Below are 26,818 nucleotides of genomic sequence, written 5' to 3'. Positions count from 1 at the left end.
GTCATATATCTCAAAGTATTCTTCTGCTTTATTTATCCATGCAACATTGTTTTTTTCGTTTCCATCGAATTTAGGCATCTCGACTTTTGCCCGTCGCTGGTATGTTGCTACTGGTTGAGCGAAAAAAGGGTGTTGATTGGTAAAGTTATCCCAGAGTTGCTTGTTTGTAAAGGCTGTGTTACTCGCTTCTTGGTGGGGTGTCGCTGATTTTTTTGGGGATTCAACTTTGTCATGAGAGTCTGTGGACTTAGTTGAATCTGACGAAAGGTGTTCTTGATTCTCTTCACCTTCTTTTAGCAGTTGTTCGGGCGTACAATTCGACCTTTTACACAGAACTTTTAGCATTGTTAAGACCTCTTTGAAGTTTACTCCTGTTTGGACATGTTGACTTTCCATTTTTATCTCTATTCGATTTGTCGTATCTTCAAGATTTTTGATTTTGTCCGCTTGCTTCCCCAGCTTACTCTCGACTTCATTTAATCTTTTACTGACCTCGTCGTGGTTGTTATTTATCTTATGCTCGACGTCAACCAATTTTTTTTGGAAATCCGCCATTGTCATTGTCGACATTGAGCGGGTTTGCGGAGGCGTGTATTTATTTGCCAGCTAAAATATTTTTCCTCCCTCCTTTTTTTTTTTTTTTTAGCTAAAATAAATTTTAATTAATTAAAATAAATTTAATTAATTAAATTAAATTTTATATATATAACTTTTAATTAATTAAAATTACTTTAATTAATTAAATTAACTTTTTATATATATAAAACTTTTAATTAATTAAAATAAATTTAATTAATTAAATTATATATAATATAATTATATATATATATGTTATATATATTATATATAAATAAATAAATAAATTTAATTAATTAAATTATATATAATATATAATATAATTATATATATGTTATATATATTATATATATTATAAATAAACGTTATATATACACGTTATATATATATATATATATAAATAAATGTTATATATATATATTCAAATATATATAACTTTTTAATTAATTAAATTAATTTTAATTAATTAAATTATACGTATTATATATATATATAATATAATTATATATGTGTTATTATATATTATATATAAATTAACGTGTATATGTTTCACGTTATATATATATACAAATAAATGTTATACGCTCTGTGTATATTTGATAGTTTCCCTGACCGTCACGCTCGCTGGTGGGGTCACCTCCTTAGAGCAGAAACCCTTTGAGCAGATAACACTTCGAACGGAATAAAAAAAAATTGGCAACTGGTCAACAGAAAATTTCTGATACGCAGAATAGTTACGGCTTTTGGTAGGCACCCTTCGTTTGACCTTCAAAAGTAAAACCCCACGCTGATACCACCGCGGTGTTTGGAAGAGCAATGGTCGAGATTCAACGAAACTGGCGGCGACGACCAATGACAGAAGATAGCTTACCAGGCATACAGAGGTGTCAGTTCTGAAATATCACAGTTCTGCAACTGATCTGAATTACAGGTCCGAATTAATGTCTGCTAGGGTCCAAGGATGGTCAGAGATACTTCCACAAGTCGAAAACTTTACCACAGTTTTTTTTTTGAGCTGGTATGAGATCACAGAATCTGAACTTTTGATGTTGCTGAGAAATCCTTTATAAAACAGTGACGTAATCAAAGATCAAATCACATAAAAATTCAGATTCGTCCAAAAAAAATTGCACCAGATTTCATTCTTTTTTAGCTCTATATTCTTCAAATACGAGTCCTTTATCTCTGTTCTTCCTTGACCAAATTCAATGGTGAGAAGTTGGCGGAATGTGGTGTGGACAGGGGACGCAAATGGCAGCAGAACAAGGCAGTGAGGAGTATATGAAGCAAATTCAGATGAAGGAAATAATGACAGAACCGTGTATGAGGAGTTGTGTAGCAGGAGAAGCGCTCCGAGAATCAACTCGCTCTGATACCAATGAAGTAGAAAAAAACTTCTGATACGCAGAAAATATGTATAAATGTTTTATTAAAAGATAAAATTACAGATGATGATGTTTACAATGGGTTGCCTGGCTTATATACCGCCATGGGCACCCTTTGGGAAAGGGCATGATCTTATGATCGTGCCCTTTCATCTAATTAAACCTAGAATTAAAAAATAACCTAAAATTAACTAATTTTTTTACATAACACGGATCTGATGGCGGAACAGACTGCTTCTGCGGATCTGATGGATCTAATAGATTAGAATGGCTGATCTGCGAACTCGAGACTGCGGGGCTGATGTCTGCTGCTGCTGCACCCCTTTGCACAGGCGGATCTGGAAGAGATGCTGTGTGATCCCTCGATAGAAAAGGGAGCTATGGTCTTGAGGAGTGTCAGGTGCTACAGATCGCAATATATATAAGGGTCTGGCAGTAGTACTCGGCCCAATGTTTCAGGGCTCTAACTAAGGAGGATCGACCGTACCCTTAGCCGTACAACCCGACTACCCTATCGTACGGGCGAGTAATCTCCCTGAGTGCTGTTCTCGGTGTATTGTAGCCGCAAGACGGCCGACGGTTTATCTATGGCGAGGTTTCAAGGGAGCCTAGGGGGCTTCCGATATACCCAGAGGGTACGTGGAAGACAATCCGTGCGCGGTTCTGTCTAATGCGCTACTACTCGAAGGGGTACCCACAGGGGTTGCAAGGGAGTCCAACAGACGTGACCACCTCTTGTATTTCCTGCGTGCATGCCTTCCCAAATCCGCAGGTTTATGCGCTCAACGACAGATCCCGTGGTTTAAAGACACCGGAACACGTCTCTAGCCAAATTTTTTTTTTTGCTAAGAAATGGAGATCCCGCTGGCCCTGGAAAGTGCTCTGATACCACTTGTTATGCTCTTAACCTGCAAAATAATACCCAAATACAGAATATGGGAAGAAAAGATACCCAGAACACAGAATAGCAATGATTTTATTATTCAGAGAGTAATGTTCACTTACCTCTTCGAGGGGGCAACCTCTAATAGAGCAGAGCTCGACTACAAAATAAGACACAATGCTCCTCGCAGGGAGTCTCTATCCTTTATATATGACTCATACATGCAATACCACGGGCCAATACCGTGGGTTTTATTAATACCATCTATCTAATACTACGACCCATTTGCAACTAATCTGTCATTAATTGCGGATTAACCACTTACAATTATTAATATGGGCTTTATTGACTCTTGACTATGACGTGATCCCATTACATAAATAAGGGGGTTAGGGTGGGACCCTAACACTATCAAAACAAGAAGAACAATAGTACATAAGAGCACAGAATGTAGGCTGCAAGCCAGAGCCAAAACCTCTCCACTTGAGAGGAAAACTCGCAAATCTCTTCTCTTCTTTTAGATTCTTCAATTGGCGAATTCCAAGACATCTAGACGAAGACCAGTACCCTCCAAGACCAAGTCCAACCTTTCTTGATGATGTGCTTTCTTTGTCCAAGTCAAACTCAATCAAAATCTCTTCCAACAACACAACTTTGACCCCCAGCTTTAGAATTTCGGCCTCTATTGCAGGTTTGAAATTTCTGGCCCCCAACGATTGCTATTGCAACCACACATGTGAGTGAAATTAACCTTCCAAGGCCTCCCAACAGCTTCGCTTTCCTTGCTTCCTTGTTTAGGGCTAGTAGATGACCTATTAGGTCCTTCTTCCAAGGACTTTGATCCTCTTCCAGTAGACAAGGAATTTTGACCTTGAAGCAGCAAACCCTAGCTTCACTTCTTTACACATGTGAGAGAGAATTAGCCCAAAAATAATCTTTCTTCGTCCTCTTCCTTCTTCGCTAGCCGTCTTGCTGTTCTCCTTTTCTTGAATGAGTGAGTAATGAATGTGTCTCAAGGAGGTTGAGTTCCTTCCTTTATATAGGCTTCTAAAGGTGGACGTGGCTCCTCAAAATAGGCCGACTTTCCAGTTGCCAAGCCGACTTGGTCTTGAAGGGTATTTTGACACTTTTAATGACAAATAATTTTCTTTGCAAGTTACAATATGTTTGATGGGGTTTTCAACTTATGAAAATGACTCTTTTGACTTCTTGACCTAGGACAAACCCTAGAAGCACTCAATGGGTGTTTGACCTCTAAAATAAAAGACCTTGAACATGAAACCCATGCTCCGAAAATGACAATAATAAATTTTCTTTCATTTTACAAAATACAAGAATCAAAACTACAGTTCATATTTATGAAGACTGAACCTAGTTACACATTTTTCAACACTCCCTCTTAACTAGGGAGGTATTTATAAATGGTATATGGAGATTCTTAATCTGAAGAGATCTCATAAGAAGAGTCTAATTGGTAAACCATCTGTTTAGCATCATAACAACCAACATTGTCATATAACAAGGCCTTGACTAACAACTCTATCTCTCCACAAGTTCAGAGTACAATGTTGGCGAGACTAATGATTTATAGACACCATCATCATTGTCTTTCAAGGCACATACCCCACCCAGGTGTTCATAGATTATGTCCTTCCTTGGATTATTCTTATCTTGGATAGCTAGTACTCAAAGAATATCGGTCCTCGACTACTCTTATCTTGGACACCTTACCTCATTCTCAAAGAATATCGGATGCTAGATGTTTACCCAATCCTCCATTTTGTCTTCCCAAGTGAAGACAAAAATGATGTGCCTATCTCTCCCTCTCAACCAGGGAGGATATGTCAACCAAACCAAGCTTGTCTCTCAAATACACAAGCTTCTTGTTAGGAAGAGATTTTGTCAATATGTCAGCTACCTACTCATCAGTGGAGATATACTGTAGCTGCAACACACCATCTTGTACTAGCTTCCGAATGTAGTGATACTTGTTGTTTATATGCTTTGTCTTTCCATGAAACACTGGGTCTTCAGACAATCTTATACAACTGGTGTTATCACAATGTATCATTGTAGGGTCCATTGGTCCTTCAAACAAGTCAGATAGCAACTTCCTCAACCAGACAACTTCTCTGCTTACTTCACAGGCTGCAATATATTCAGCCTCAACACTACTCAAAGCAACCAAATCTTAGTTTCTGCTCATCCATGAGACCATGGAGGATCTCAGACTAAAACATCCTCTTGTAGTCCTCCTTCGATCCGACTTTTGCAAATCGTGCGAAAGATCGTGGGCATATTTTTTTTTGGGGCCTAGAGGCTATCCGCTGGCCATCTCCAACTCTCAGCTCCCTTTCTTTCCTCTCGGTCCTCACCTCCTTATTTCTCCGAGCTCTTTTCCTTCCCTTCTATCCTCTTGGCCCCCTTTCATTCCTCCCTGCCTAGCTCACAGCCTCCCTTATCCCTCCAGCTTCTACCCTCGGTTCCCCTGCTCCTCCTTTCTCCCTCTCCCTCACAACATCCTCCCTTCCCGCTGCCTTTTCTCCCTCGCTTCCCCTCGGCCATCTGCCTCATCTCCCTTACGACCTCCCTCGTTATGGCCTCCCTCAACTCCCTTATCCCCTCGGACCCCTTTCTTCCTCTCTCAGCCCTTGGTCCCCTACCTCCTTGGCCCTCAATCTCAAGCCCTCGGCCCTAAGCTCCCTGTCAGCCTCCTTACTTGCGCTGGCCATCTCTAGCTCTCGGCCTCAAGGGCTTTCCTTCTTGGCCCTCATCCTAGCAACCTCTCTTCCTTCACCCTCTTTCATAATTTTTTCCACTAAATTTTTCCCTAAAATTTCCAAAGATTTTTTGACAACTGAGTTGGCATCTGGATCTAAAGATTTTCAGTGATTTGGACAGCTTATCTCCAAGTATCTTCAAACCCCTAAGGGCTGACTGGTGCACATCCTCTAAACCCTTACCCATTTCATTGAGCTGATTGAGAGCAAGACTAATATTGGCATAGAGTTTCAATTAGCTGAAGTTTGACAACAAATTTAGTTTGCATCTTTTATTCCAGTGCATTTTAGAAATAGAATTATGTTCAGAAACTTTTGCATGCTAATTGAAATTTTTTTGAATATTATTTCACTACTTTTTCAGTGATTTATTTCTGAGTTTTAAGATCAAATACATCACTAGATTGGAAATAGTTAAACGCAAAAATTTTCTGAATTGTTAGTTATCAGTTTGTCATGTGAAGTTTCTACTATTACACATAGAAAAAATTTGAATCTTGAATGGTTATATGATCAGTTGATTTAAAATAAATTACCGCCATTGCCATTTGTTTTAAGAGCAGATTACTAGAACTGATATTTCAGAGTTTTCAACTAATTGTTGTGATTTGAGTTTAAACACTTAATTTAATTCTTGAAGTGCATTTGTTTTTTAACATGCTCATTCAAGTAGGACTAATTTAGTTTTACTTATGCATCTAATGATCTCTGATTGAGTACCTCATACAATTAGATTTCTGAATATAAAGTGTTTTATTTTTGGCATTTTACATTGGTTTCCTATTGTTTTTCAGTGATTACTTGTGCAAACTTCATATTTTACATTTCTAGTATAAGTATTTGTTTTCACATTAAGATCATTTTTTTGAGCCTCAAGTTAAAAAAAACAATGCTCACGACATACCTCAGAATAACTCATATTTTAGGCCCTCCTTTCGCCATCACATCATTTCACTTTGCATTTGCATACCAAGCTAGTACTTGCACATTAAAGTTTTATTTCCAAGCCTAAGCTTGGTTGATAGAAGCATTGAGGGATCAAACTTAGAATAGACAATTAACTGAAATTAATTAAGTCCCTGCATTTCACATAGTTTTAAGTTTTGCATTTGCATATAAGATAGTCAAATCATTTAGCAGTAGTTTCCCATCCTTTACTTGGCCTTTATTTCCTTTGCAAGATAGTTGACTCCACAAGGCACTGGTATCATTTTCCTCAAATCAAATTGAATCTTTCAAAATCTTGCGCAATCTAAACAAGTATTGGTTACTTAGCTGTGTCTCCTAGATTGGTTGGTTCCTGACGAATCTTCTCTCATTCCATTTCCATAGGGTCTAATCCTCTTAGTTTGCTATTGGGAGACAACTCAAATGGAGAGATTGGGGATCAGGGTGTTGGCATTATGATTCTGGTATGGCTCTATGTTCCAGGTGTTGTACTTGATGGCAACTCTCTTAAAGTGGCAATGCTTTGTTCAGGCTCTTAAAATGTTGAAAAATAAGAGGTACGCAGGTACACCGTACAAAAGCTGCGGACCCGCAGGAATATCATAGATAAAGTGCGTACATACCCGCAGGTTACCCGTTCATGAGGTGCGGACCCCCAGTTCACTCACTTCAAGGCAGAGAAGCGCGCTCACGTGGGGTTTCTTATGTTTGGCCCGTGGTATTCAGCCCGCCGTTCTTGATTCTATAGTTTTGGCCCGTGGTATAGGATCAAATTTAGCCCCGGTTTGGATCCCTTGTATTGGTTGTTGATGGTTTTGTCCATGGTGTGAATAAGGGCCTGACTATAATAGGGAAGGAGATCACTTTGCTAAAGTATTTTTTGCAAATTGAATATCTTAAGATCTGAAATATTGGGTTATCGGTTTAAAAGCTTGATCTATATAAAAGTGAAGTGGAAAGTGAATTTATGAAGTGTGATCTCTCGGGCGCATGATCAGATCTGGGCATTTGACTATCTGTGGTACACTGGTGGACTGCCAATTTGGCCCTAATCAGAGGCTCGCAGGTGATTAACTGTGCAAGTGCAGGGGTACGCACAGCAGAGGAAGGCGCAGTGCGTGGGTACGCAGAGAAGGAGGAGGCGCAGTGCGTGGGTACGCACAACAAAAGAAGGCGCAGTGCGTGGGTACGCAGCGCGATAGAAGGTTCAGGTGCGGAGGCACAGTAAAGATACGCGGCGCGACAAAAGCCGCGGGTGCGGAGCTACAGTAGAGGTACGCGGCGCGATAGAAGCCGCAGGTGCGGAGCTACAGTATATGTACGCGGCACGACAGAAGGTGCAGGTGCGTAGATACGCAGTGCAACAGAAGGCTCTCTGCGAGTATACGCAGGGGAGCAGAAGGTGTAGTGCGGAGCCACGCATGCCAGATAAAGAAAAACTGCGGATCTGTCTTAAAAACATTTGTTGATTATCTTTTATCTATTGCTGCAGAGTTTTGGGTTTATATTTCTGGTACTGTCTTTCTGTTTACAGCATTCTTAGAAGTTGGGTGACTCTTGGTTGATTGTATAAGGAGTTTGGGTAATTTGCATGCACTTGATGATTATTTGATATTCTTGGATCCAGTTTGAAAATTTATGAAAAGTGGTCCTTGAAAGAAAAGAAGTAGGGGGTTGTAGCTCCCTTCCAAGAGAGACTGGAAAACGAGAGAGAGTTGTAGCTCTCTGCAGGTTGCAGCCTGCGTACTGGTAAAGGACTGCACTAGTACAAAACCATTATAAAAGGAGTTTCTAATTTGAAAGAAGATAGAGACATATTGCAGCAGGTGGTTTTCACCCACATTGGGTTTCCACCTTATATCTGGTGTTCTTTGGTGTGACTATCTGTTTTTCTTGTTCATGCTCATTATTTTATGGTATTGACATGCAAAAATAATTCAAAGTATAAATAAGGAAGATTTATTAAAAAGAACTAGATAATACTGATTCACCCCCCCCTCTCAGTATTATTTCCAACAATTGGTATCAGAGCAGGTCCTTCAGAGAAGCTTGATCGCTTGAAGGAAGATCATTCATCATGAGCAACTACGAGAGGGAAGCATCAATCAGGCCACCAATTTTTGATGGGACAAACTTCAATTATTGGAAGGTAAGAGTTACTGCCTATCTTCAATCTCTTGGTACAGAAGTTTGGGATATCATAGATACAGGCTACACTTTTCCTTCAGCTACTCCTATAGATACGGCCGAAGAGAAGAAATATGAAACAAATGCTAAAGCATCAATACTCTGTTGGGATGCTTATCTCAAACAGAATTCGTGAAGGTTATGCAATATAAATCCCCAAAAGAAATATGGGACAAGATTGTCTTGAGCTACGAAGGAGATGAACGAGGTAATGACTATAAACTTTTAATGGCATTTGAAGATGATGATTACATGGATGCTATAGATGTGGATAGCTTTCATGAAGAAATTTCTAGACTCAAGACATGTATAGAAGAAAAGAATATGATCATTGATACTCTACAACTTCAAATTGATGAAAAAGAAAAATATCTTGAAAAGTTAGAAGGTGAAATTGTTGGTCTTAGAAAAGAGATTGAGAAAACAAAGGCCATTAATCTTAAGTTTGTCAAAGGATCTGAAACTCTAGATAAGATCATCAATGTACAACGTTCTCCACTAAACAAGACAGGTCTGGGGTATAATGGAGAAACTTCTCAAGCATCCACCTCAAAGAGTTATCTTGATGCAGCAAGAAGGAATGAGCAAAAGCACAATGGAGATCACCAAGTAAAGCAGGGACGAATTACATCAAGAACAAACAAAGACTATCAGGTAAACCAGGGGCAATCCGTCTTAAGGATGAACAAAAGCTACAACCAGCCACAGGTAAAATCCTCTCAATTTGCTTCAAGAATGGATGACAATAGAAATTACAATCATTTGGCCGGAAGATTTGATAACCGCAGAAGTTTCTTCAATGGACAATGCTTCTCTTGTCATAACTTTGGTCACAAAGCAGCTCAATGTGTTGCATATAAAACAATCATGACTAGAGAAGCTCAAAAACAAAGAAGTATGACCGGGATTACAAAAAGGACCAACTTTTCGGCTCTTGAAAATGAAGTTGAATGTTCTATTTGCAATAACTTTGGTCATGAAGATTCTGAATGCATGAGCAGGTTTCAGCAGACAAAGGAACAAGCCTCAAGCACCAAAACATGGAGAATAAAGGAACCACAAACAGAAAGATGTGGGATAACATTTTATGCAGAGGGACAGGAAAATCTATGGTACATTGACAGTGGATGTTCGAAGCATATGACAGGTGATAAAGAAAAGCTTGAATCATATTCTGCTTTAGAAAAGGGAAAGAAAGTTTCTTTTGGAAATGATACTCTTGCAGCTATAAAAGGAAAAGGCACTGCTCAGTTGAAGGAAAAGGTCAAAGCTGGAAATGTTTTGTATGTTGATGGATTGAAGCATAATCTTCTGAGTGTCAGCCAGATGTGTGATCAAGGAACCGAGGTGATATTTAGATCAAATGGATGTCTTGTTCGTGATCTTGATACAGGTAAAACAGTGATCAAAGGTGAAAGAACTCCAAATAATCTATACATATTTGAAGAAGGACAACAACAATGCTATCTAAGCAAGGATGATGAACACTGGTTATGGCACCGGAGGTTGGGGCATCTAAGCTTTTCACAAATAAGGAAAGCATGCAAATATTAGGCAGTTTGTGGTCTTCCAGATATCAAAATTCCAGACAACACCATATGCAAATCATGTCAGTTTGGAAAGCAAACCAGAACTAACTTTCCGGAGAAGGAAGGATCAGCTAGCATGCCTCTTGAGCTAGTACATATAGATACATGTGGTCCATTCAGGAAAATGACACCTCGAGGAGAAGAATACTTGATATTATTCATTGACGATTTCTCCAGGTTTGTCTGGTTAAGACTTATGAAGCACAAAGATGAAGCATTCGAAAAATTCAAATCCTTTAAAGCCTTGGTTGAAAATGAATCAAGATACAAAATTAAGTGCCTCAGATCCGACAGAGGTGGGGAGTTTACCTCAAATGAATTTTTCGATTTCTGTGAAGAACATGGGATAAGGAGAGAATTCTCTACAGCTAGAACTCCTCAGCAAAATGGAGTAGTGGAAAGAATGAACAGAACAGTCCAACAAATGGCTCGTGCTATGCTTGATGAGTCTGGAACTCCCGCAACTTTCTGGGGTGAAGCTGGATATGCTGCGGTTGTTATTCTCAACAAAACAAATGTCCGAGTGAACAACACTCAAACCCCTCATGAGCTCTGGTATGGTGAGACTCCTTCGGTAAAGCACTTCAAAATCTTTGGGAGCAAATGCTATATTAAGAATACTGATGAGCAACTTGGCAAACTTGAACCTAGAGCAGATGAAGGCATTCTTCTTGGTTATTCTCCACACAGCAAAGCATACAAGTGCTACAATAAAAGACTTGGAAGAATTGTTGACAGCATTGATGTAGTGGTTGATGAGAAGGGATACATTCCTAGGCAAGTAAATCATGAAGATATCGAAGAAGATGAAGACTACTCTCAAAGATAGAATGATGAAGAAGAAGAACCTCAAGAAGAACCAGAGGAGCAGATAAGGATAGAAGAGAAGACTCCATCCAGATATGTTCAAAAGAATCATCCAGTATCTCAGATTTTGGGGCAGAAAGAAGCAGGTGTACAAACAAGAAGAACAATTGCAGAAGCTTCAAGCTATTTGGCATTACTCTCTTCCACTGAACCACAAAATGTGAAAGAGGCATGCAAAGATGAATGTTGGGTCATCAAAGCAATGGATGAAGAACTTGAGCAGATCGAAAAGAACAACACTTGGGAGTTGGTTCCTAGACCAAAGGATAAGAATGTTATAGGGACAAAATGGGTCTTCAAAAATAAATTGAATGAAAATGGAGAAGTAATTAGAAACAAGGCCAGACTTGTTTGTAAAGGGTATGCGCAGCAAGAAGGAATAGATTTTGAAGAAACTTTTGCTCCTGTTGCAAGACTTGAGGCCATCCGAATGTTCCTTGCTCTCTCAAGCTTTCAAAACTTCAAAGTATTTCAAATGGACGTGAAATCAGCCTTTCTGAATGGAGACTTGGAAGAAGATGTATACATTGAGCAGCCGGATGGTTTCATTCTTGGAAATGATCCAAATCTTGTATGCAGATTGAAAAAGGCTCTCTATGGTCCCAAACAAGCTCCAAGGGCTTGGTACTATCGTTTGGACAAATATCTTCATCAACAAGGTTTTTCAAAAGGATTAGCAGATAGCAATCTTTATATAAAAGTTGAAAACGACAAATTGCTAATACTTGTTGTGTATGTAGATGACATTATTTTTGGCAGCAATGAAGAAGCTATGAGTCAAAGCTTTGCCTTGGTAATGCAGAAAGAATTCGAAATGTCCTTGCTGGGAGAACTGACATATTTTCTTGGTTTGCCAATCCAACAAAAAGGAGGAGGGATCTTTTTGTCTCAAACCAAGTATCTCAAGCAGATTTTGAAGAAATATGGCATGGAAGATGCAAAACCAGTATGTACACCCATGGTCACAGGATGTAGCCTCAGTGCAAATGATGAATCAGCAGCAGTGCATCAACCAACCTATAGATCTATTATTGGAAGTCTACTTTATTTGACAAGTACCCGACCAGACATCATGCATGCAGTGGGAATAGTTGGAAGATTTCAAGCAAATCCAAAGGAAACTCATCTTCAGGCAGTGAAGAGAATCTTTAAATATCTTCAAGGGACTCAAAATTATGGCTTATGGTATCCTAGAGATACAGATCTCACACTTCATGCTTATACAGATGCAGATTGGGCAGGAAGCGTGGATGACAGGAAGAGCACAAGTGGTGGTGCGTTCTTTATGGGTTCCAGATTAGTATCTTGGTTCAACAAGAAACAGAGTTCGATTGCCTTGTCTACAGCTGAAGCAGAATATGTTGCTGCTGCATCTTGCTGCACTCAACTCCTTTGGATGATGCAGACCTTGCAGGATTTTCAAATCACTTGTACACCACCTATCTCCATCTTATGTGATAACACAAGTGCAATCAGCATTTCAAAGAACCCAGTCATGCATTCAAAGACCAAGCACATACCGATCAAGTATCATTTTCTCCGGGAACAAGTACTTGAACAAAAGGTCAAGTTGGAGTATGTTCCTTCTAAGGAACAAGTTGCTGATATACTCACCAAACCATTGCCCAGGGAGACCTTTGAATACCTCAGGCAAAAGCTGGGGGTTGTTGATGCATCATCATGTTGTTGAATCTCTTCTGATTGATGGTTGTACGCAAGGTTCATCTGGGGTATATGCGTACATTTGCTGGGTTGCGGATTGGTCGAAGATCGAATGGCACAGGTTCAGGGGGAGCATATAATGCATTGTTGGCATTATGGAGGAAGTACATCATGGATGCTGGTCTGAATATTGCTGCAATATGTCTCTATCTCTTTCATGGTCATTTATGGTGTTTGGTGGATTATGGTTCTTCTTTGAAGATCTGGTTTATAGTCAGGGGGAGCATGTTCTTAGGGGGAGCATAACCCTTTGCCCTTGATGTCAAAGGGGGAGATTGTTGGCATTATGATTCTGGTATGGCTCTATGTTCCAGGTGTTGTACTTGATGGCAACTCTCTTAAAGTGGCAATGCTCTGTTCAGGCTCTTAAAATGTTGAAAAATAAGAGGTACGCAGGTACACCGTACAAAAGCTGCGGACCCGCAGGAATATCATAGATAAAGTGGGTACATACCCGCAGGTTACCCGTTCATGAGGTGCGGACCCCCAGTTCACTCACTTCAAGGCAGAGAAGCGCGCTCACGTGGGGTTTCTTATGTTTGGCCCGTGGTATTTAGCCCGCCGTTCTTGATTCTATGGTTTTGGCCTGTGGTATAGGATCAAATTTAGCCCCGGTTTGGATCCCTTGTATTGGTTGTTGATGGTTTTGTCCCATGGTGTGAATAAGGGCTTGACTATAAATAGGGAAGGAGATCACATGGCTAAAGTATCTTTTGCAAATTGAATATCTTAAGATCTGAAATATTGGGTTATCGGTTTAAAAGCTTGATCTATATAAAAGTGAAGTGGAAAGTGAATCTATGAAGTGTGATCTCTCGGGCGCATGATCAGATCTGGGCATCTGACTATCTGTGGTACACTAGTGGACTGCCAATTTGGCCCTAATCAGAGGCTCGCAGGTGATTACTTGTGCAAGTGCGGGGGTACGCACAGCAGAGGAAGGCGCAGTGCGTGGGTACGCAGAGAAGAAGAAGGCGCAGTGCGTGGGTACGCACAGCAAAAGAAGGCGCAGTGCGATAGAAGGTTCAGGTGCGGAGGCACAGTAAAGACACGCGGCGCGACAGAAGCCGCAGGTGCGGAGCTACAGTAGAGGTACGCGGCGCGATAGAAGCCACAGGTGTGGAGCTACAGTATATGTACGCGGCGCGACAGAAGGTGCAGGTGCGTAGATACGCAGTGCAGCAGAAGGCTCTCTACGGGGATACGCAGGGGAGCAGAAGGTGTAGTGCGGAGCCACGCAGGCCAGATAAAGAAAAACTGCGGATCTGTCTTAAAAACATTTGTTGATTATCTTTTATCTATTGCTGCAGAGTTCTGGGTTTATATTTCTGGTACTGTCTTTCTGTTTACAGCATTCTGAGAAGTTGGATGACTCTTGGTTGATTGTATAAGGAGTTTGGGTAATTTGCATGCACTTGATGATTATTTGATATTCTTAGATCCAGTTTGAAAATTTATGAAAAGTGGTCCTTGAAAGAAAAGAAGTAAGGGGTTGTAGCTCCCTTCCAGGAGAGACTGGAAAACGAGAGAGAGTTGTAGCTCTCTGCAGGTTGCAGCCTGCGTACTGGTAAAGGACTGCACCAGTACAAAGCCATTGTAAAAGGAGTTTCTAATTTGAAAGAAGATAGAGACATATTGTAGCAGGTGGTTTTCACCCACATTGGGTTTCCACCTTATATCTGGTGTTCTTTGGTGTGACTATCTGTTTTTCTTGTTCATGCTCATTATTTTATGGTACTGACATGCAAAAATAATTCAAAGTATAAATAAGGAAGATTTATTAAAAAGAACTAGATAATACTGATTCACCCCCCCCCTCTCAGTATTATTTCCAACACAGGGTGACAACCCCCAATTTGAGCCGTTGTCGCGGTGTCTAGACATTTTGTGCGACAAGGTGGAAACTCGTCGAGTTAAATTTGAGTTACTAAGTGACGTGGACTCCCACCTAAGCCACAAAACAAGGAAACCAAATTCTCTTGAGGGGGCCACGAGTTTCTCAAGGCAAATCACATTTTTTGTGGGAGATAGCTCGAGTTTCATGGGTGAGTCACCCACTTGGTGGACTTTGACTTAAGTTACACCTAGAGATGAGTGGTGAGTGGTCTCTCACCACTCTACTCCAATATCCACTTGTCCCCTGACCTCAACGAATTTATTCCAACAAGGGATTGCGTGGGCTGCTTGAGGAATTCGATTGCCACTTGTGGAGTTCGATTGGCATGGAGAAGGTTGCCTTGGGATTGTCATCATTCCACTTATCACATGGTTTTTCATTGGGATTTGTTCCCATTTCTCCTATTTAGATGAGCTTTGGTTCTCTCATTGATCATTGAAACGAGCTCTTGTGCTTGCAGAAGCTCTGCTATTTTGTACAATTTCAATATCAATAAAGACTTTGGGGTTACATTTGAGGTGTTGTTCTCCTTGAGTATGGTAATATCTTGATCATTTGCTTTTATTCTTCTACTCATGTCATTATGCTATTATTTCCATTATGCTTTTAGAGTTGTGTTCATGTAGAGCTATCTTACATTGGCATGAGGTTTATTGATTTGCTCTAGATAGAGAACATTTTAGTTGATTTTCCAATATATCTCTAAAGTTTTCTCATCATTGCATATTGTTAAACCCATATGGATCTAATTTGTTTATGTAAAGTTGTGTAGAAGATTTTGTTTTGGATCAAGCTTCAAGCGTGAGGGGAAGTTCTTGGAAGAACCAACCCATTCTTGAAAACACTCAAAGGAGAACCCACATTTGTTAATTCTCAAGGCCTTATCTTTCAATTCATCTGGCAGGGAATTTTGGTCTTGACTCGTGTTACAAGAATAATTCATTTAATACATTACTTCAAATTCTTGTGCTCATAATTGTTTATTTGTTATTTAAGAGTTTGAATGATGGCTAAGCAAAGAGGAGAGTTTACTCATACTCTTTAGCTTAGCCCTTGTAGATTATATTGTATATATATTTCATTTTCTTGATTAATTTTTCAGCTAACTTTTGATTTGTTTTGCAGCCCACTAACTCATTTTTGTGGCAGCTTGAAGGAGGATTTGTTTGAGACATCTAATACACTTTTTGCAGGACCTATTGACATAATATTTGCAGCCCTCTTTGTGACTATTTGCAGCTCTATTTGTGGTTGTTTGCAGTTTCATTTGTTGCTGTCCAAAAGGTCCTAAAGGCTGCCATTTATCCCAAGCAAATCGTGGGCTTGAGGGAGGCTTACCCTCTCCTCCTTGCACATTTTTCTTGATTGTTGAAGGCTGCAATTTTTGGGACAGAATTCAGAAATTAGTTTCAAATTAATAGAAAGGATCATTGGCATCTTGTAGCCATCTCCCCTTTGTAAAATTTGGTTCCTATTTCCTAAAAGAAGGATCCTAGTGCCCAAAAATTAAATCTTATTGGAAAAATGATCCCAAAATTTGAAGCCTTCCTCTCACATATAAAAAGAGGCTCATCAATGTACTTTTTTCTTTAATAAAAGATTTATTTTCTTGTGAGGGAGCTTGGGAATTTTCCCATGGTACTCTTTCTCCCCATTTAGAGGGAGGATCTTTGCTTGTGGGTGGACTAATCTCTTTAGTATAGTTTTTTCGACATTCTCTTTGCTAATTTCATTTGTTAATCTCATTCATGCATGGTTAGTCTCTTAACACAACATTCATATTTAATTTTACATAAAATAATCTTGGTTAAGTTTGTCATTTCCATTTCTTAAATACTTGTATTGTGCAATCTACATGCAATACTTCTTTTGAGCAAAGCAAGTACTTTAGATTTACTTGGAAAACTTAGACTAAATTACTTATTTATTTACTTGGTTTCACAAGTATCTTGAATACATTGCTTCATCATCTTATGTTTATATGGCATTTTGATTATTGTTGGTGTATCTTAAAGCATTTTTTATGTCATTTCATTTGAAGTAAATTTGGAGCAATTCATTTTACTTGCAAACAATACATTTGGAACTTGTGGAGCTACATTGAGCTAATTGTTTCACTTTTCATTTTGCATTGAAAGATATGGGTACCATTTACTTGAGCATTATCTCTCATTTTTAAGCATTGATATCAATACTTTTCTTGGGAAGCAGTAATATTCACTCAAACATCTCATTTAGGCATTTTTAGTATTAATTTGCATCTTTAAAACTCACCTCCAAGCATAAACTTGGTTGTATAGACACAATAGGACAAAATTTTCCTTGAAAGTTTTTTCCATTTGGTACAGAGTAAGGTAAAGCGTGGGACACTACAGTTATGAAGGTGGCTTTCTTCCCTTGTCGGAATGACAACACACATGATTTGTAAGGATTAGGGGAAGGGTATTTTTAATGACGCCTTGTGCCTCCTCGACTGCTCTTTCTTGCAAGTCACCCCAATCTTTACCCCTTGGTAAGAACTTGATAGGAGAATTTATCACTTAGGATAGGCATATAGTTTAAAACTAACCAAGATAGTTGCATTTCACATTAGATAGGTTGCACATCATTTCAATTTAGTCATCTTGGAGCACTTAAAATCTACTTGCAATATTATTTGTCTCATGTACTTGTTACTTCAATGATGAATGGTCTTATTGTTACTTGATGTCATTATCTCTTGTTATTTGAGCATTTATTTGCAAGTACAATCTCTATTTACATTCATAAGCTATCTTGGGTTTGTTGAATCTCATTTGCAAGCATTATCTTTCTTCCAAGTAGCACTTTCTCTATTTCGCAAGTATTGTGGATCTTTACTTTACTCACAATTTTGCTATTTCATGTACTTGTTATTTAGCTCATGATTACTTAATGTCATTATCTTTTGTTACTTGAGCACTTTTTTTACAAATACTATTTCCTTTATAGTTGCAAGTGATATTTATATGCTCATCTTGGTTTAATAATATGATTTTGCAGGATTATCTATAATTGTATCTTGAATTTTATTTTGAGCAAACATTTGTCATTTACCTTGGGGCACTGGTCTATATTTTGAATATATCATTGAATGTTGCTCATATATGTATATGCTTGTTTACATTTGAAATCAAGTTATCTTTGATAAGTATCTCTTTCTAACTTTAGTCTCCTAGAAACTCACATATCTTTTAATTAAACTTCTTTAAGGACCACCCTCCTTAGCTTAACTAGGAAAAAGCTTTAATGGAGAGAGAAGGGATTAGGTGACAACCCTTTCTCTTAGTTTGCCACCAAGTTCACACCTTGTGGGGTTGAGGATTTTTCCAACACTAACCCAGGTGTGCAAGCGAGGCGGCAACACGAGACATTGCTTACAAGACACTTAATATGTAATAAATTGTTAGACTTTAAGCTTCTGTGGTAGTTTTTTGGAGTAGCATGATCTGGATTATCCACAGTATTATGTTCATTATGTCGACGTTTCGAACCCCAAAGGGGGTCCATCATCAGGACCAAAATTGATAGAATATGAATGATAGTTTTTTGAGAGAAGAATCTTCCGACCAGAGTATATATAAACCTAGAAAATGATAAATTTTTATATAGAAGCTGACCCTTACATATATGAATTCTTTAATTTTAATTTTAATTATTATATTTATTTCAGTTTAATTATTTTAATTATGTAATAAATTGCTGTTGTTTAAACTCGACTCTTTTTAGCTGGCTACTGTGCATGCTTCTATTCTCTAATGCAATTGGTTGCATGTTTATTTTTCAGAAAGAGCAACAATTTTTTGAAAAACCTGCCCTTATTTTTCATTCCAATATTCCGATTTTCACTGAAGCTCTGATATATACAAGAGCAATCAATGGAGCTACTGTAACCAAGTCTTCAAATAGGATGCACTTTCTCTTGCTTTGTATATAGTATCAATTGTTGAGTTTCTAAATTGCTAAATGGTTTACTATCTTGTGATTGGTTACCTCTTCATCACAATCGCCTCTTTTCATGTTTTATACTTGTTTTATTGGTCTATTGGAGTTCATCTTTTCATGTTGTTAAGCACTTGTATCTTCTTTTAGCTAGATATTTGGCTTCTGGCTTATAGCTAAACACTTATTTCTTTGTCTTTGCTGCTTTCAGTATTTTAGTAGGAGTTGCTTTTGCTCTCCCACATTGTATTTATACTGGATGTATTCTTTTGGTCCTATTGACCTTATTTTGTGGTCAATTTTTTGGATATTTAATAAAATTATCTCATCTTATCTTGTTGCAGGTCAAACGCAAATCCTTCTTCTATCATCTTGTTGATTCAATGCTCATTGGAAGCGCTTTTCACGGGTTAAAAGGGACCCGGTTTCTTTTAGTTGAAATATCTCAGCTGGATTTACATATTGATCAAGGAGGCCCCAGAGCAGACATAAACAATCTTGAGAATAATATCCTTTTGAAGAAGCATCATTCAAATGGACTACAAGCTTATGACAAAAGGCTACCAATTAATGGTTCAGTAAAGGCAGTCACCAAGAGCATGTCAGATTCTATGATTTGTGAGAAACCTTCTTTATTCACAGGCGGAATGGATGCAACTCAAGCTTGTGGGGTGGGCTCGCACAATGGCAAACTTCTAAGTGGGGATGATTATGAGGACTGCATCATGGAAGATCATAGTCCACAACCATCTCTTAATCCAGAACTTGCAGCGGGGACTGCTGAAAAGATTGAGACAATAAATTCACCTCCTTTATTGTTAAATGGTATTGATGGGGAAACTAGAATTCCAAATACCTCTCAAAGGTGGAATACTCAGACGCATTCTAATAAGCAATCTAATCAGTCTGTGGCCGACTTATCAAATTGGAGATCAGTAAAACAGAAAAAGATTCTATCAGTTTCTGACGTTAGTCATGTCCATAAAGATTGTGGTCAGCTAAGCAAGAGTATGCAATTGCCAGACGCAAATAAAGAGATTAAGGGTGTTGCTGTAAGAAACACAGGGATTTTTAAGGAATCCAAAAATTTAGGACCAGAAGAGGGACAACATGAAATACCTACAACTATTTCAAATAGTGAAGTTCGGAAATGTTTTGATGAGCAATCAAATGGAAAGGTGTCTGATTTACAAGTTGAAGAATCACCAATTCTTATAATAAAAGCCAAATCTGCTGAGGAGTGCGGTGAAGTCCAGAAGGCCTGTGGCCAACTGAGCAATAACATACAGTGCCAAACCACAAGTACGGCAAGAGAAGAAAATGCACTGAATAATGGTAGGCCTGCAGAGGAATGTGAAATATTCTGTGGAAGAGACGAAAATATTGGAATATCAACAGTAAATAAGAAAGGTGAAGGTGAGAGGCTGTTTGATGGGAATTCCAATGGAAATGCTTCTGATATAGCATCTGGGACAGTGACAAATACAAAGGGTAAATTAGTTGACAAGTGGAGCCAGGTCAAGGAAGTCTGCGGCCAGTTGAGCAATGACATAGACTCCCAAGATTTGGTTGCAGCAAGAGATGAAAAGGTTGTGATAAAAGATGTACTTGGAAAGGAATCCAATTCTTCAGGCATCGGTGAAGAAATATTGCCACCAAATGGCAGGAAGAAAAGTAAGAGGAAAAGGAAGGAACTGTGTGATGTCAATGAAGACTCAACTGGATGTGGCTTATCACAAATTCATGAAAAAAATAAAAGGAAGATGATAATGGAAGGAAACAATATTGTGCAGTGCTCATCTAAGCAGCCTTTGGAGGAGTTTGAAACTATTGACTTTCTTTCAGGACAGATAAGTGGATTGAAGAAGGTGAATGTTTCAAAGTCTAGAAAGGAGGATGGTATTACAGCTTTAACAAACCCTGCCATGGCTTTTCATGGAGAAAATTGCAATGCTAGTACAGACCTCAAGGATGAGGATATAATATGTACGCAGTTGAGTACAGGACAAAAGCATGGAACTCGTTCAATGAATTTTGATGATGAATTCCCACCAAATATAGCTGGGAAGGAGATAAAGGACTTACAAGGAAAATCTGGTGATGCTAGGGAATGTGTTATAGAAAAAAAGGCCAATTCAAAGATTTCCATTGAGCAAGACTCACCAAGAACAGTTGGAAAGGAATCAAAGGACTTGCAAAGCAAAGCAGATGATGCTCAGAAATATGATATAGAAAAACAGGTCAAACATAGAAGAAAAATGTCATCCAAGCATTCTGTTTCTGATTATGAGCAAGAAAATTCTGCGATAGATGTGAATGGCAAACCAAAAATTATTGAGGACAATCCTTGTCTAGAAAGAAAATGTCTCATGACAGAGGAAACACATGAGGTTTCAATTGCATTGGAGGAAGATGGTGAGAGAAAGGATCCCATGAATGTACCTGTCAAATATGCAGACATCTCAACTCACATGGATGGTAATCAGCCCTGTAATAGTACAGGAAAGAAGAAAAACAAACAGTCAAGGAAAGATTTATTGAGGCCTGAAAGAATCACCAAAGAGCAGGTACCAAAAGATGATACAGTTATTAAATCTGTAAGTTGTGAGGGAGATGAAGGCACACCAGATGATGGAAAAGAAAAAAGAACAGATACTTCAGGAAAAAAGCATGGAACTAGTTCAATGAATTTTGATGATGAATTCCCACCAAATAGAGCTGGGAAGGAGATAAAGGACTTACAAGGAAAATCTGGTGATGCTAGGGAATGTGTTATAGAAAAAAAGGCCAATTCAAAGATTTCCATTGAGCAAGACTCACCAAGAACAGTTGGAAAGGAATCAAAGGACTTGCAAAGCAAAACAGATGATGCTCAGAAATATGATATAGAAAAACAGGTCAAACGTAGAAGAAAAATGTCATCCAAGCATGCTGTTTCTGATTATGAGCAAGAAAATTCTGCGATAGATGTGAATGGCAAACCAAAAATTATTGAGGACAATCCTCTTCTAGAAAGCAAATGTCTCATGACAGAGGAAACACACGAGGTTTCAATTGCATTGGAGGAAGATGGTGAGAGAAAGGATCCCATGAATGTACCTGTCAAATATGCAGACATCTCAACTCACATGGATGGTAATCAGCCCTGTAATAGTACAGGAAAGAAGAAAAACAAACGGTCAAGGAATGATTTATTGAGGCCTGGAAGAATCACCAAAGAGCAGGTACCAAAAGATGATACAGTTATTAAATCTGTAAGTTGTGAGGGAGATGAAGGCACACCAGATAATGGAAAAGAAAAAAGAACAGATACTTCAGGTGAGAATGTAGGAATTGCATATTTGAGTACAGAGAATCTGAAAAAGAATGCTATCATGGATCCTGGACACATTGCAAAGGCAACAGGAATGACACCCATAGTGAATAAGGAGGCTTATGCTAACAGTGATACCGAAATGGGTATTAGAAATAACGATAAGTATGGCAGTGGGAAGAAGAAGGTCAAACTGCCAAAAACAAGCCCGTCAAAAGAGAGCCAAGACAGGTGTGTGGGCATTGACAATAGACTGATAGATGAAGTAGTTGCAAAAATTGGTAACTCATGCCAACATTCAAAGGATGAAATGGAGAAACCAAAGGACACTTATGTTTCTTCTTCAGGGAAAAAGCAAGATAATAACAGTGGGAGCCTAAAATGCCAAGTTGCAGCTGAAAACTCTCATCACAAATCAACAAACGTAGCACAGTTGGTCACTGATGACACACCTTATACAAGGAAAGCTTTAAAAGAACGTCAATGCATTGCTAATTCAACTCAAAAGATCCAACCTGGAAATCAAAAGGTTGCCTCTGAAAGAAATATTGATAAAAATTCATGTCATAAACTAAAGCAGGCTAAGAACTCTGCTACTCCCAATGGTTTGGATAGAATTCAATCTTCAAAAGAGAAGCAAGATGATGATTTTGAAACTAAGAAGCCTCAACACAAAGTTGAAGATGGGGTTTGGAACAGAAACAACACTGCTGACAATTGTCAGCCACAAAAGAGAGCAACAGGTTTTGTTACTCAAAATGTCTACAAGGATAGACAATCTCTGGGAGAGCAAGATGGCAATAATGGTACAGGTAGAAAACTTCAAACACCAAAGAAAACTCATGATGGATTTAGTGTGAACAAAATAAAAAATAAAGACAGTTTTAGTCGTGAACAGGAAAAAGTTTTGGAGAAACGGAAGGGTGATAAGCATTTTACGAAGAATTTGCAGTCACTTTTTAAGAGTGCCAGTGATGAGAGTACCGAGCAAGAAAATGAATTTGACTCCTCAAAAAACTCATCTTCAGAGAGTATTTCTGGTAATTCCTCAGATTCCCTTGATTCAGATGGGGAAAGCAGAGAGAAGGTTTCAAAATGCAGGTCGATAAAATCTCAGGCAGACAGGGGCCCTTCAACAAGTGGTGGGTATTTTCCTTTATGCACAAAGAAATTGTTCTGTTACTATATTATACATGCTCATTATCTTTTACCCAGCCATGCAAGCTTTCAAAGGAAAATGACAAAATATGATATATCACCCATATTTTCAAATTTCAAGTTTACCTTAAAGGCCAAAAGTAAAGCAAAAGGAAGAATATGAAATCTCATGATTCTGTTGCCTAGAGAGTAATAAGGTGAAGTTGAAACTTTTAAAAGCTTATAGTACAATTGCATATAACTCTAAGAAACTTAGTGTCTATCGAATATCTGCTGTTCTCCAAATTTTTAGTGTAAAATCTGAAGGAAAGAATGGTAATATTCTCAACTGAAGTAAGTTTTTTTTTCTCAACTGAAGTGCCTAACCAGCTAGCATTTATACCACTATTCACCATATTGTAAATACTTTTATTATAAGTTTTTTTTCTCAACTGAAGTGCCTAACCAGCTAGCATTTATACCACTATTCACCATATTGTAAATACTTTGATTATCAGTAGGTTTCTTTCTGTTGTTGATAATAATAATAATCTAATTTAATGTCACCGTCAAGCCAGACACCAAATTGACATATGAGAACCCCTTCTTTGTGGAACAAGGGACCCCTTTTCTCTTTATGTTTGTAGCATCAAGTCTTCTGCAGAAGGCTTTAAGTGTCCTCTTTAGGTGCTTGTTTTAGATGAGCAAGTATTGTGATTTCTTTCTTAAGTTTTAACTTAGGAAAAACACATTAATTAATTTATTAATTAATATTGGCTTTTGGACTAAAGTTCCTAAGGATAAATAATCTAACTATTTAAGTGATTTAGATTTAATCTCCACCATTGATCTAAGTGGGTTAAGATTATGGTATGTTCTATGTTTAGAGCAATTTACTTCTTTTCTTCTTATTAGTCACAGATTAGCAATCATATATACATTAAGTAAAATGCAGATAGAACATTAAACGATCGACAGAAAACAAGCCAAGACAAGAGACACAAGATGTGGTGGCTAGCCAGGGACAAACCCCAATGCGGGGAAAACCTTTGATCAAATCTTCTTTTATCTTCAATAGTTCAGTAGAGAGAAATAGTACAAAATCAGAATTCTGTAATTTTATATCAGCAACAGCAAACCCTAGATCAGCGAAGTCAAATTTGGTCAAACAGCTCCGGATTGACTTCTAGTCAAATTGAAGAACTCGGTCTTCAACAGCGATAAGTAGCAGCCCAAAACAGTCCTCAAAACATGGTCAAAACAGCAGTCAATATATCAGCTCCTGCGGTCAGCCCTAACCAGTCAACGTTGCCCCAAAACAGTGGTCAAACAGAGGTCAACAATGCTGATCTGAATTGTGGCTAGCAAGAGAGAGACTCCCCACACAAATCCGCAGTCAAGGGAGCCTATACGCTGGTCAACACAATCCTCTAGCACACAAAACGTGTTGCTGTACCTTCCTGCGTCCTCCTTCCACGTCACAACTTGCTGCCCTAACTGCGTCCTCTTTCTTCTTCCCACGTGAGAGAGTCTTCTTCCTCCTATGCATACCCAAGAGACTAGGAGAGAGAAGAGATGTGGAGATGAGATGATGAGAAAATGAATCAACCTCTCTTGTATTTATATGATTCACTGGGCATGTGTGCCACACATTTAACTACTGGCCAACCTTGACAATTTGTTAAGTAAATACAAATAAATTCATATCTCCATAAATACTTGTCCGAATCGGATGATCTTTAGATCAATCCTACACCTCTCGACAAGAGGAATCTAGGAAAAATATTAGCTGCCATAAATGAGGTGACCCACATGGAGTTTGGCCCTAGTTGCAAATTTTAACAGTCAGGTCTTCTGCAGAAGGCTTTAAGTGTCCTCTTTAGGTGCTTGTTTCAGATGAGCAAGTATTATTATTTCTTTCCTAAGTTTTAACTTAGGAAAAACACTAATACTTTTATTAATTAATATTGGCTTTTGGACTAAAGTTTCTAAGGATAAATAATCTAACTATTTAAGTGATTTAGATTTAATCTCCACTATTGATCTAAGTGGGTTAAGATTTAATCCTAGCCCTCTATTACTTTGGAGATTAGGGATTTGTGTAAAATTCCGCTTTGACAAACCTCTGATTTTCTTTAGAAATTTTGGAGTTTTTAGTTGGATTTTTCCCAAAATTTTTCTATAGGAACTTGCAAAATTTTTCAAGAGACTAGATTTTACCCTCAAGGACCAGATCTAGCTCTTCTCCCACTTGATTTCTTGATCTAACCTGCAAAAATGAAAATAGAAACACCCAAACCCCAATATATACAAAAAATAAAACTAAAACCCCAACCCAAATTAGACAAATAATTACAAATTTAAATTTACAAAATTATTTACGAAATATACACGGGTTTTCAAATAGATTTTAAGAAAATAATTTTTATGATATTTTTTTCCTTGAAAGAATGGCTAAAACACTTAAGAAAAACTAATGCCCACTATAGGCGAAGCAAAGATTCAATCCACCGTATAAAATTAGAGATCCAAGCAAAGTAACCCTTGCCCATCGTTTGTGAACTTGGAGACCAAGGATTGAGTACTTGCACATACTATGTATTAATAGTATTATCTCAAATAACAATATAAAACACCACATAGGAAGCTTGTCGTCAATACATACCACAGATCAGTGACAAGAACACCTCGAGTTGCACCCCAAAGTCTTTTATTATAGTAAAAAAAATAGTTCCCAATGGGACAATAGTTTACAAAATGCTTCAGCAACAATTTTAGCCAGAGATCAAGATGAGTAGAGACTCAACTGACTCTCTAATTTATAGATAAACGATAAATCCTCAAAATGGAAAAATAACGGCTAATTTTTTTGATTTTTGTCAAAATAATCTTGGTTGTTGATAAACACTTCAAGATCTTTTAATCTTGGCTCTTGATTTCTTATTTTTAAGGGATTTTCGAATTTATCATTTAGTTCCATTTTAATTAGCTCAAGAGTCAAAATTAATTGTTTAGAGCTAATTTATTCAAAAAATTGACTTTGACTTAACCAACAAGGTCCAAATTTTCTTGAAAAAGACAATACTCCCTTGGTGGAGGATCTTTAAAAATTGATTTTTTTAAGACCCACAAATTTTTCCATTTGGAGAATTTACTTTCCTAAGACAATTTAACATCGACTCTAATTAATTAATTTTCTGGCTTAGGATTTAATTTTATTTTGCCAGAAAAATTAATTAATTTACACGAGGGGATTAATTATTTTTTCAATGCTCTAATACATATGATTTTTCATTTACAAGACTCAAAGAGAGAATACATATTTGTCTTAAACTCTTAAGACACATAACCTATCTGCGACTTAATATGATCTAGTAAACCAAGTGATTTGTAATAAAATAATTAAGTCAATTAGCTTAAATTATTCTTAAACCACTTTTACATCAGACTCGTCTAAAACACTTGGATTCACCTAATAATCCGACAATAAATTTCACCCTAGCTTTAGGGGTTTAAGCGAGGGAAAAAACTCTTTAATTAGTCGTGTCGAAAAATATAGGTAATTAGTGAGGTT

General features: G+C 38.0%; 1 protein-coding gene across 2 annotated transcripts in view; it reads left to right on the top strand.

The window, feature by feature from the left end:
- The first annotated feature begins 19,138 nt into the window (after positions 1 to 19,138).
- Positions 19,139 to 26,818, top strand: part of LOC149163182 (uncharacterized) — a 52,064-nt gene continuing 44,384 nt past the window's right edge. For both annotated transcript variants that reach the window (XM_089437559.1, XM_089437558.1), the window contains exon 1: positions 19,139 to 23,249. In XM_089437559.1, coding sequence (XP_089293685.1) covers positions 19,178 to 23,249 — 4,072 coding nt within the window. In that variant the 5' untranslated portion in view covers positions 19,139 to 19,177. The remainder of the gene's footprint in view (positions 23,250 to 26,818) is intronic.

The sequence above is a fragment of the Pinus tabuliformis genome, chromosome 5_2 (assembly GCF_031772625.1).
Source record: "Pinus tabuliformis cultivar Carrire ecotype Pingquan chromosome 5_2, CPIR1, whole genome shotgun sequence".
NCBI classification, from domain to species: domain Eukaryota; kingdom Viridiplantae; phylum Streptophyta; class Pinopsida; order Pinales; family Pinaceae; genus Pinus; species Pinus tabuliformis.
Note: the sequence above shows the minus strand (reverse complement) of the source record. Positions and strands in the feature narration are given on the sequence as shown.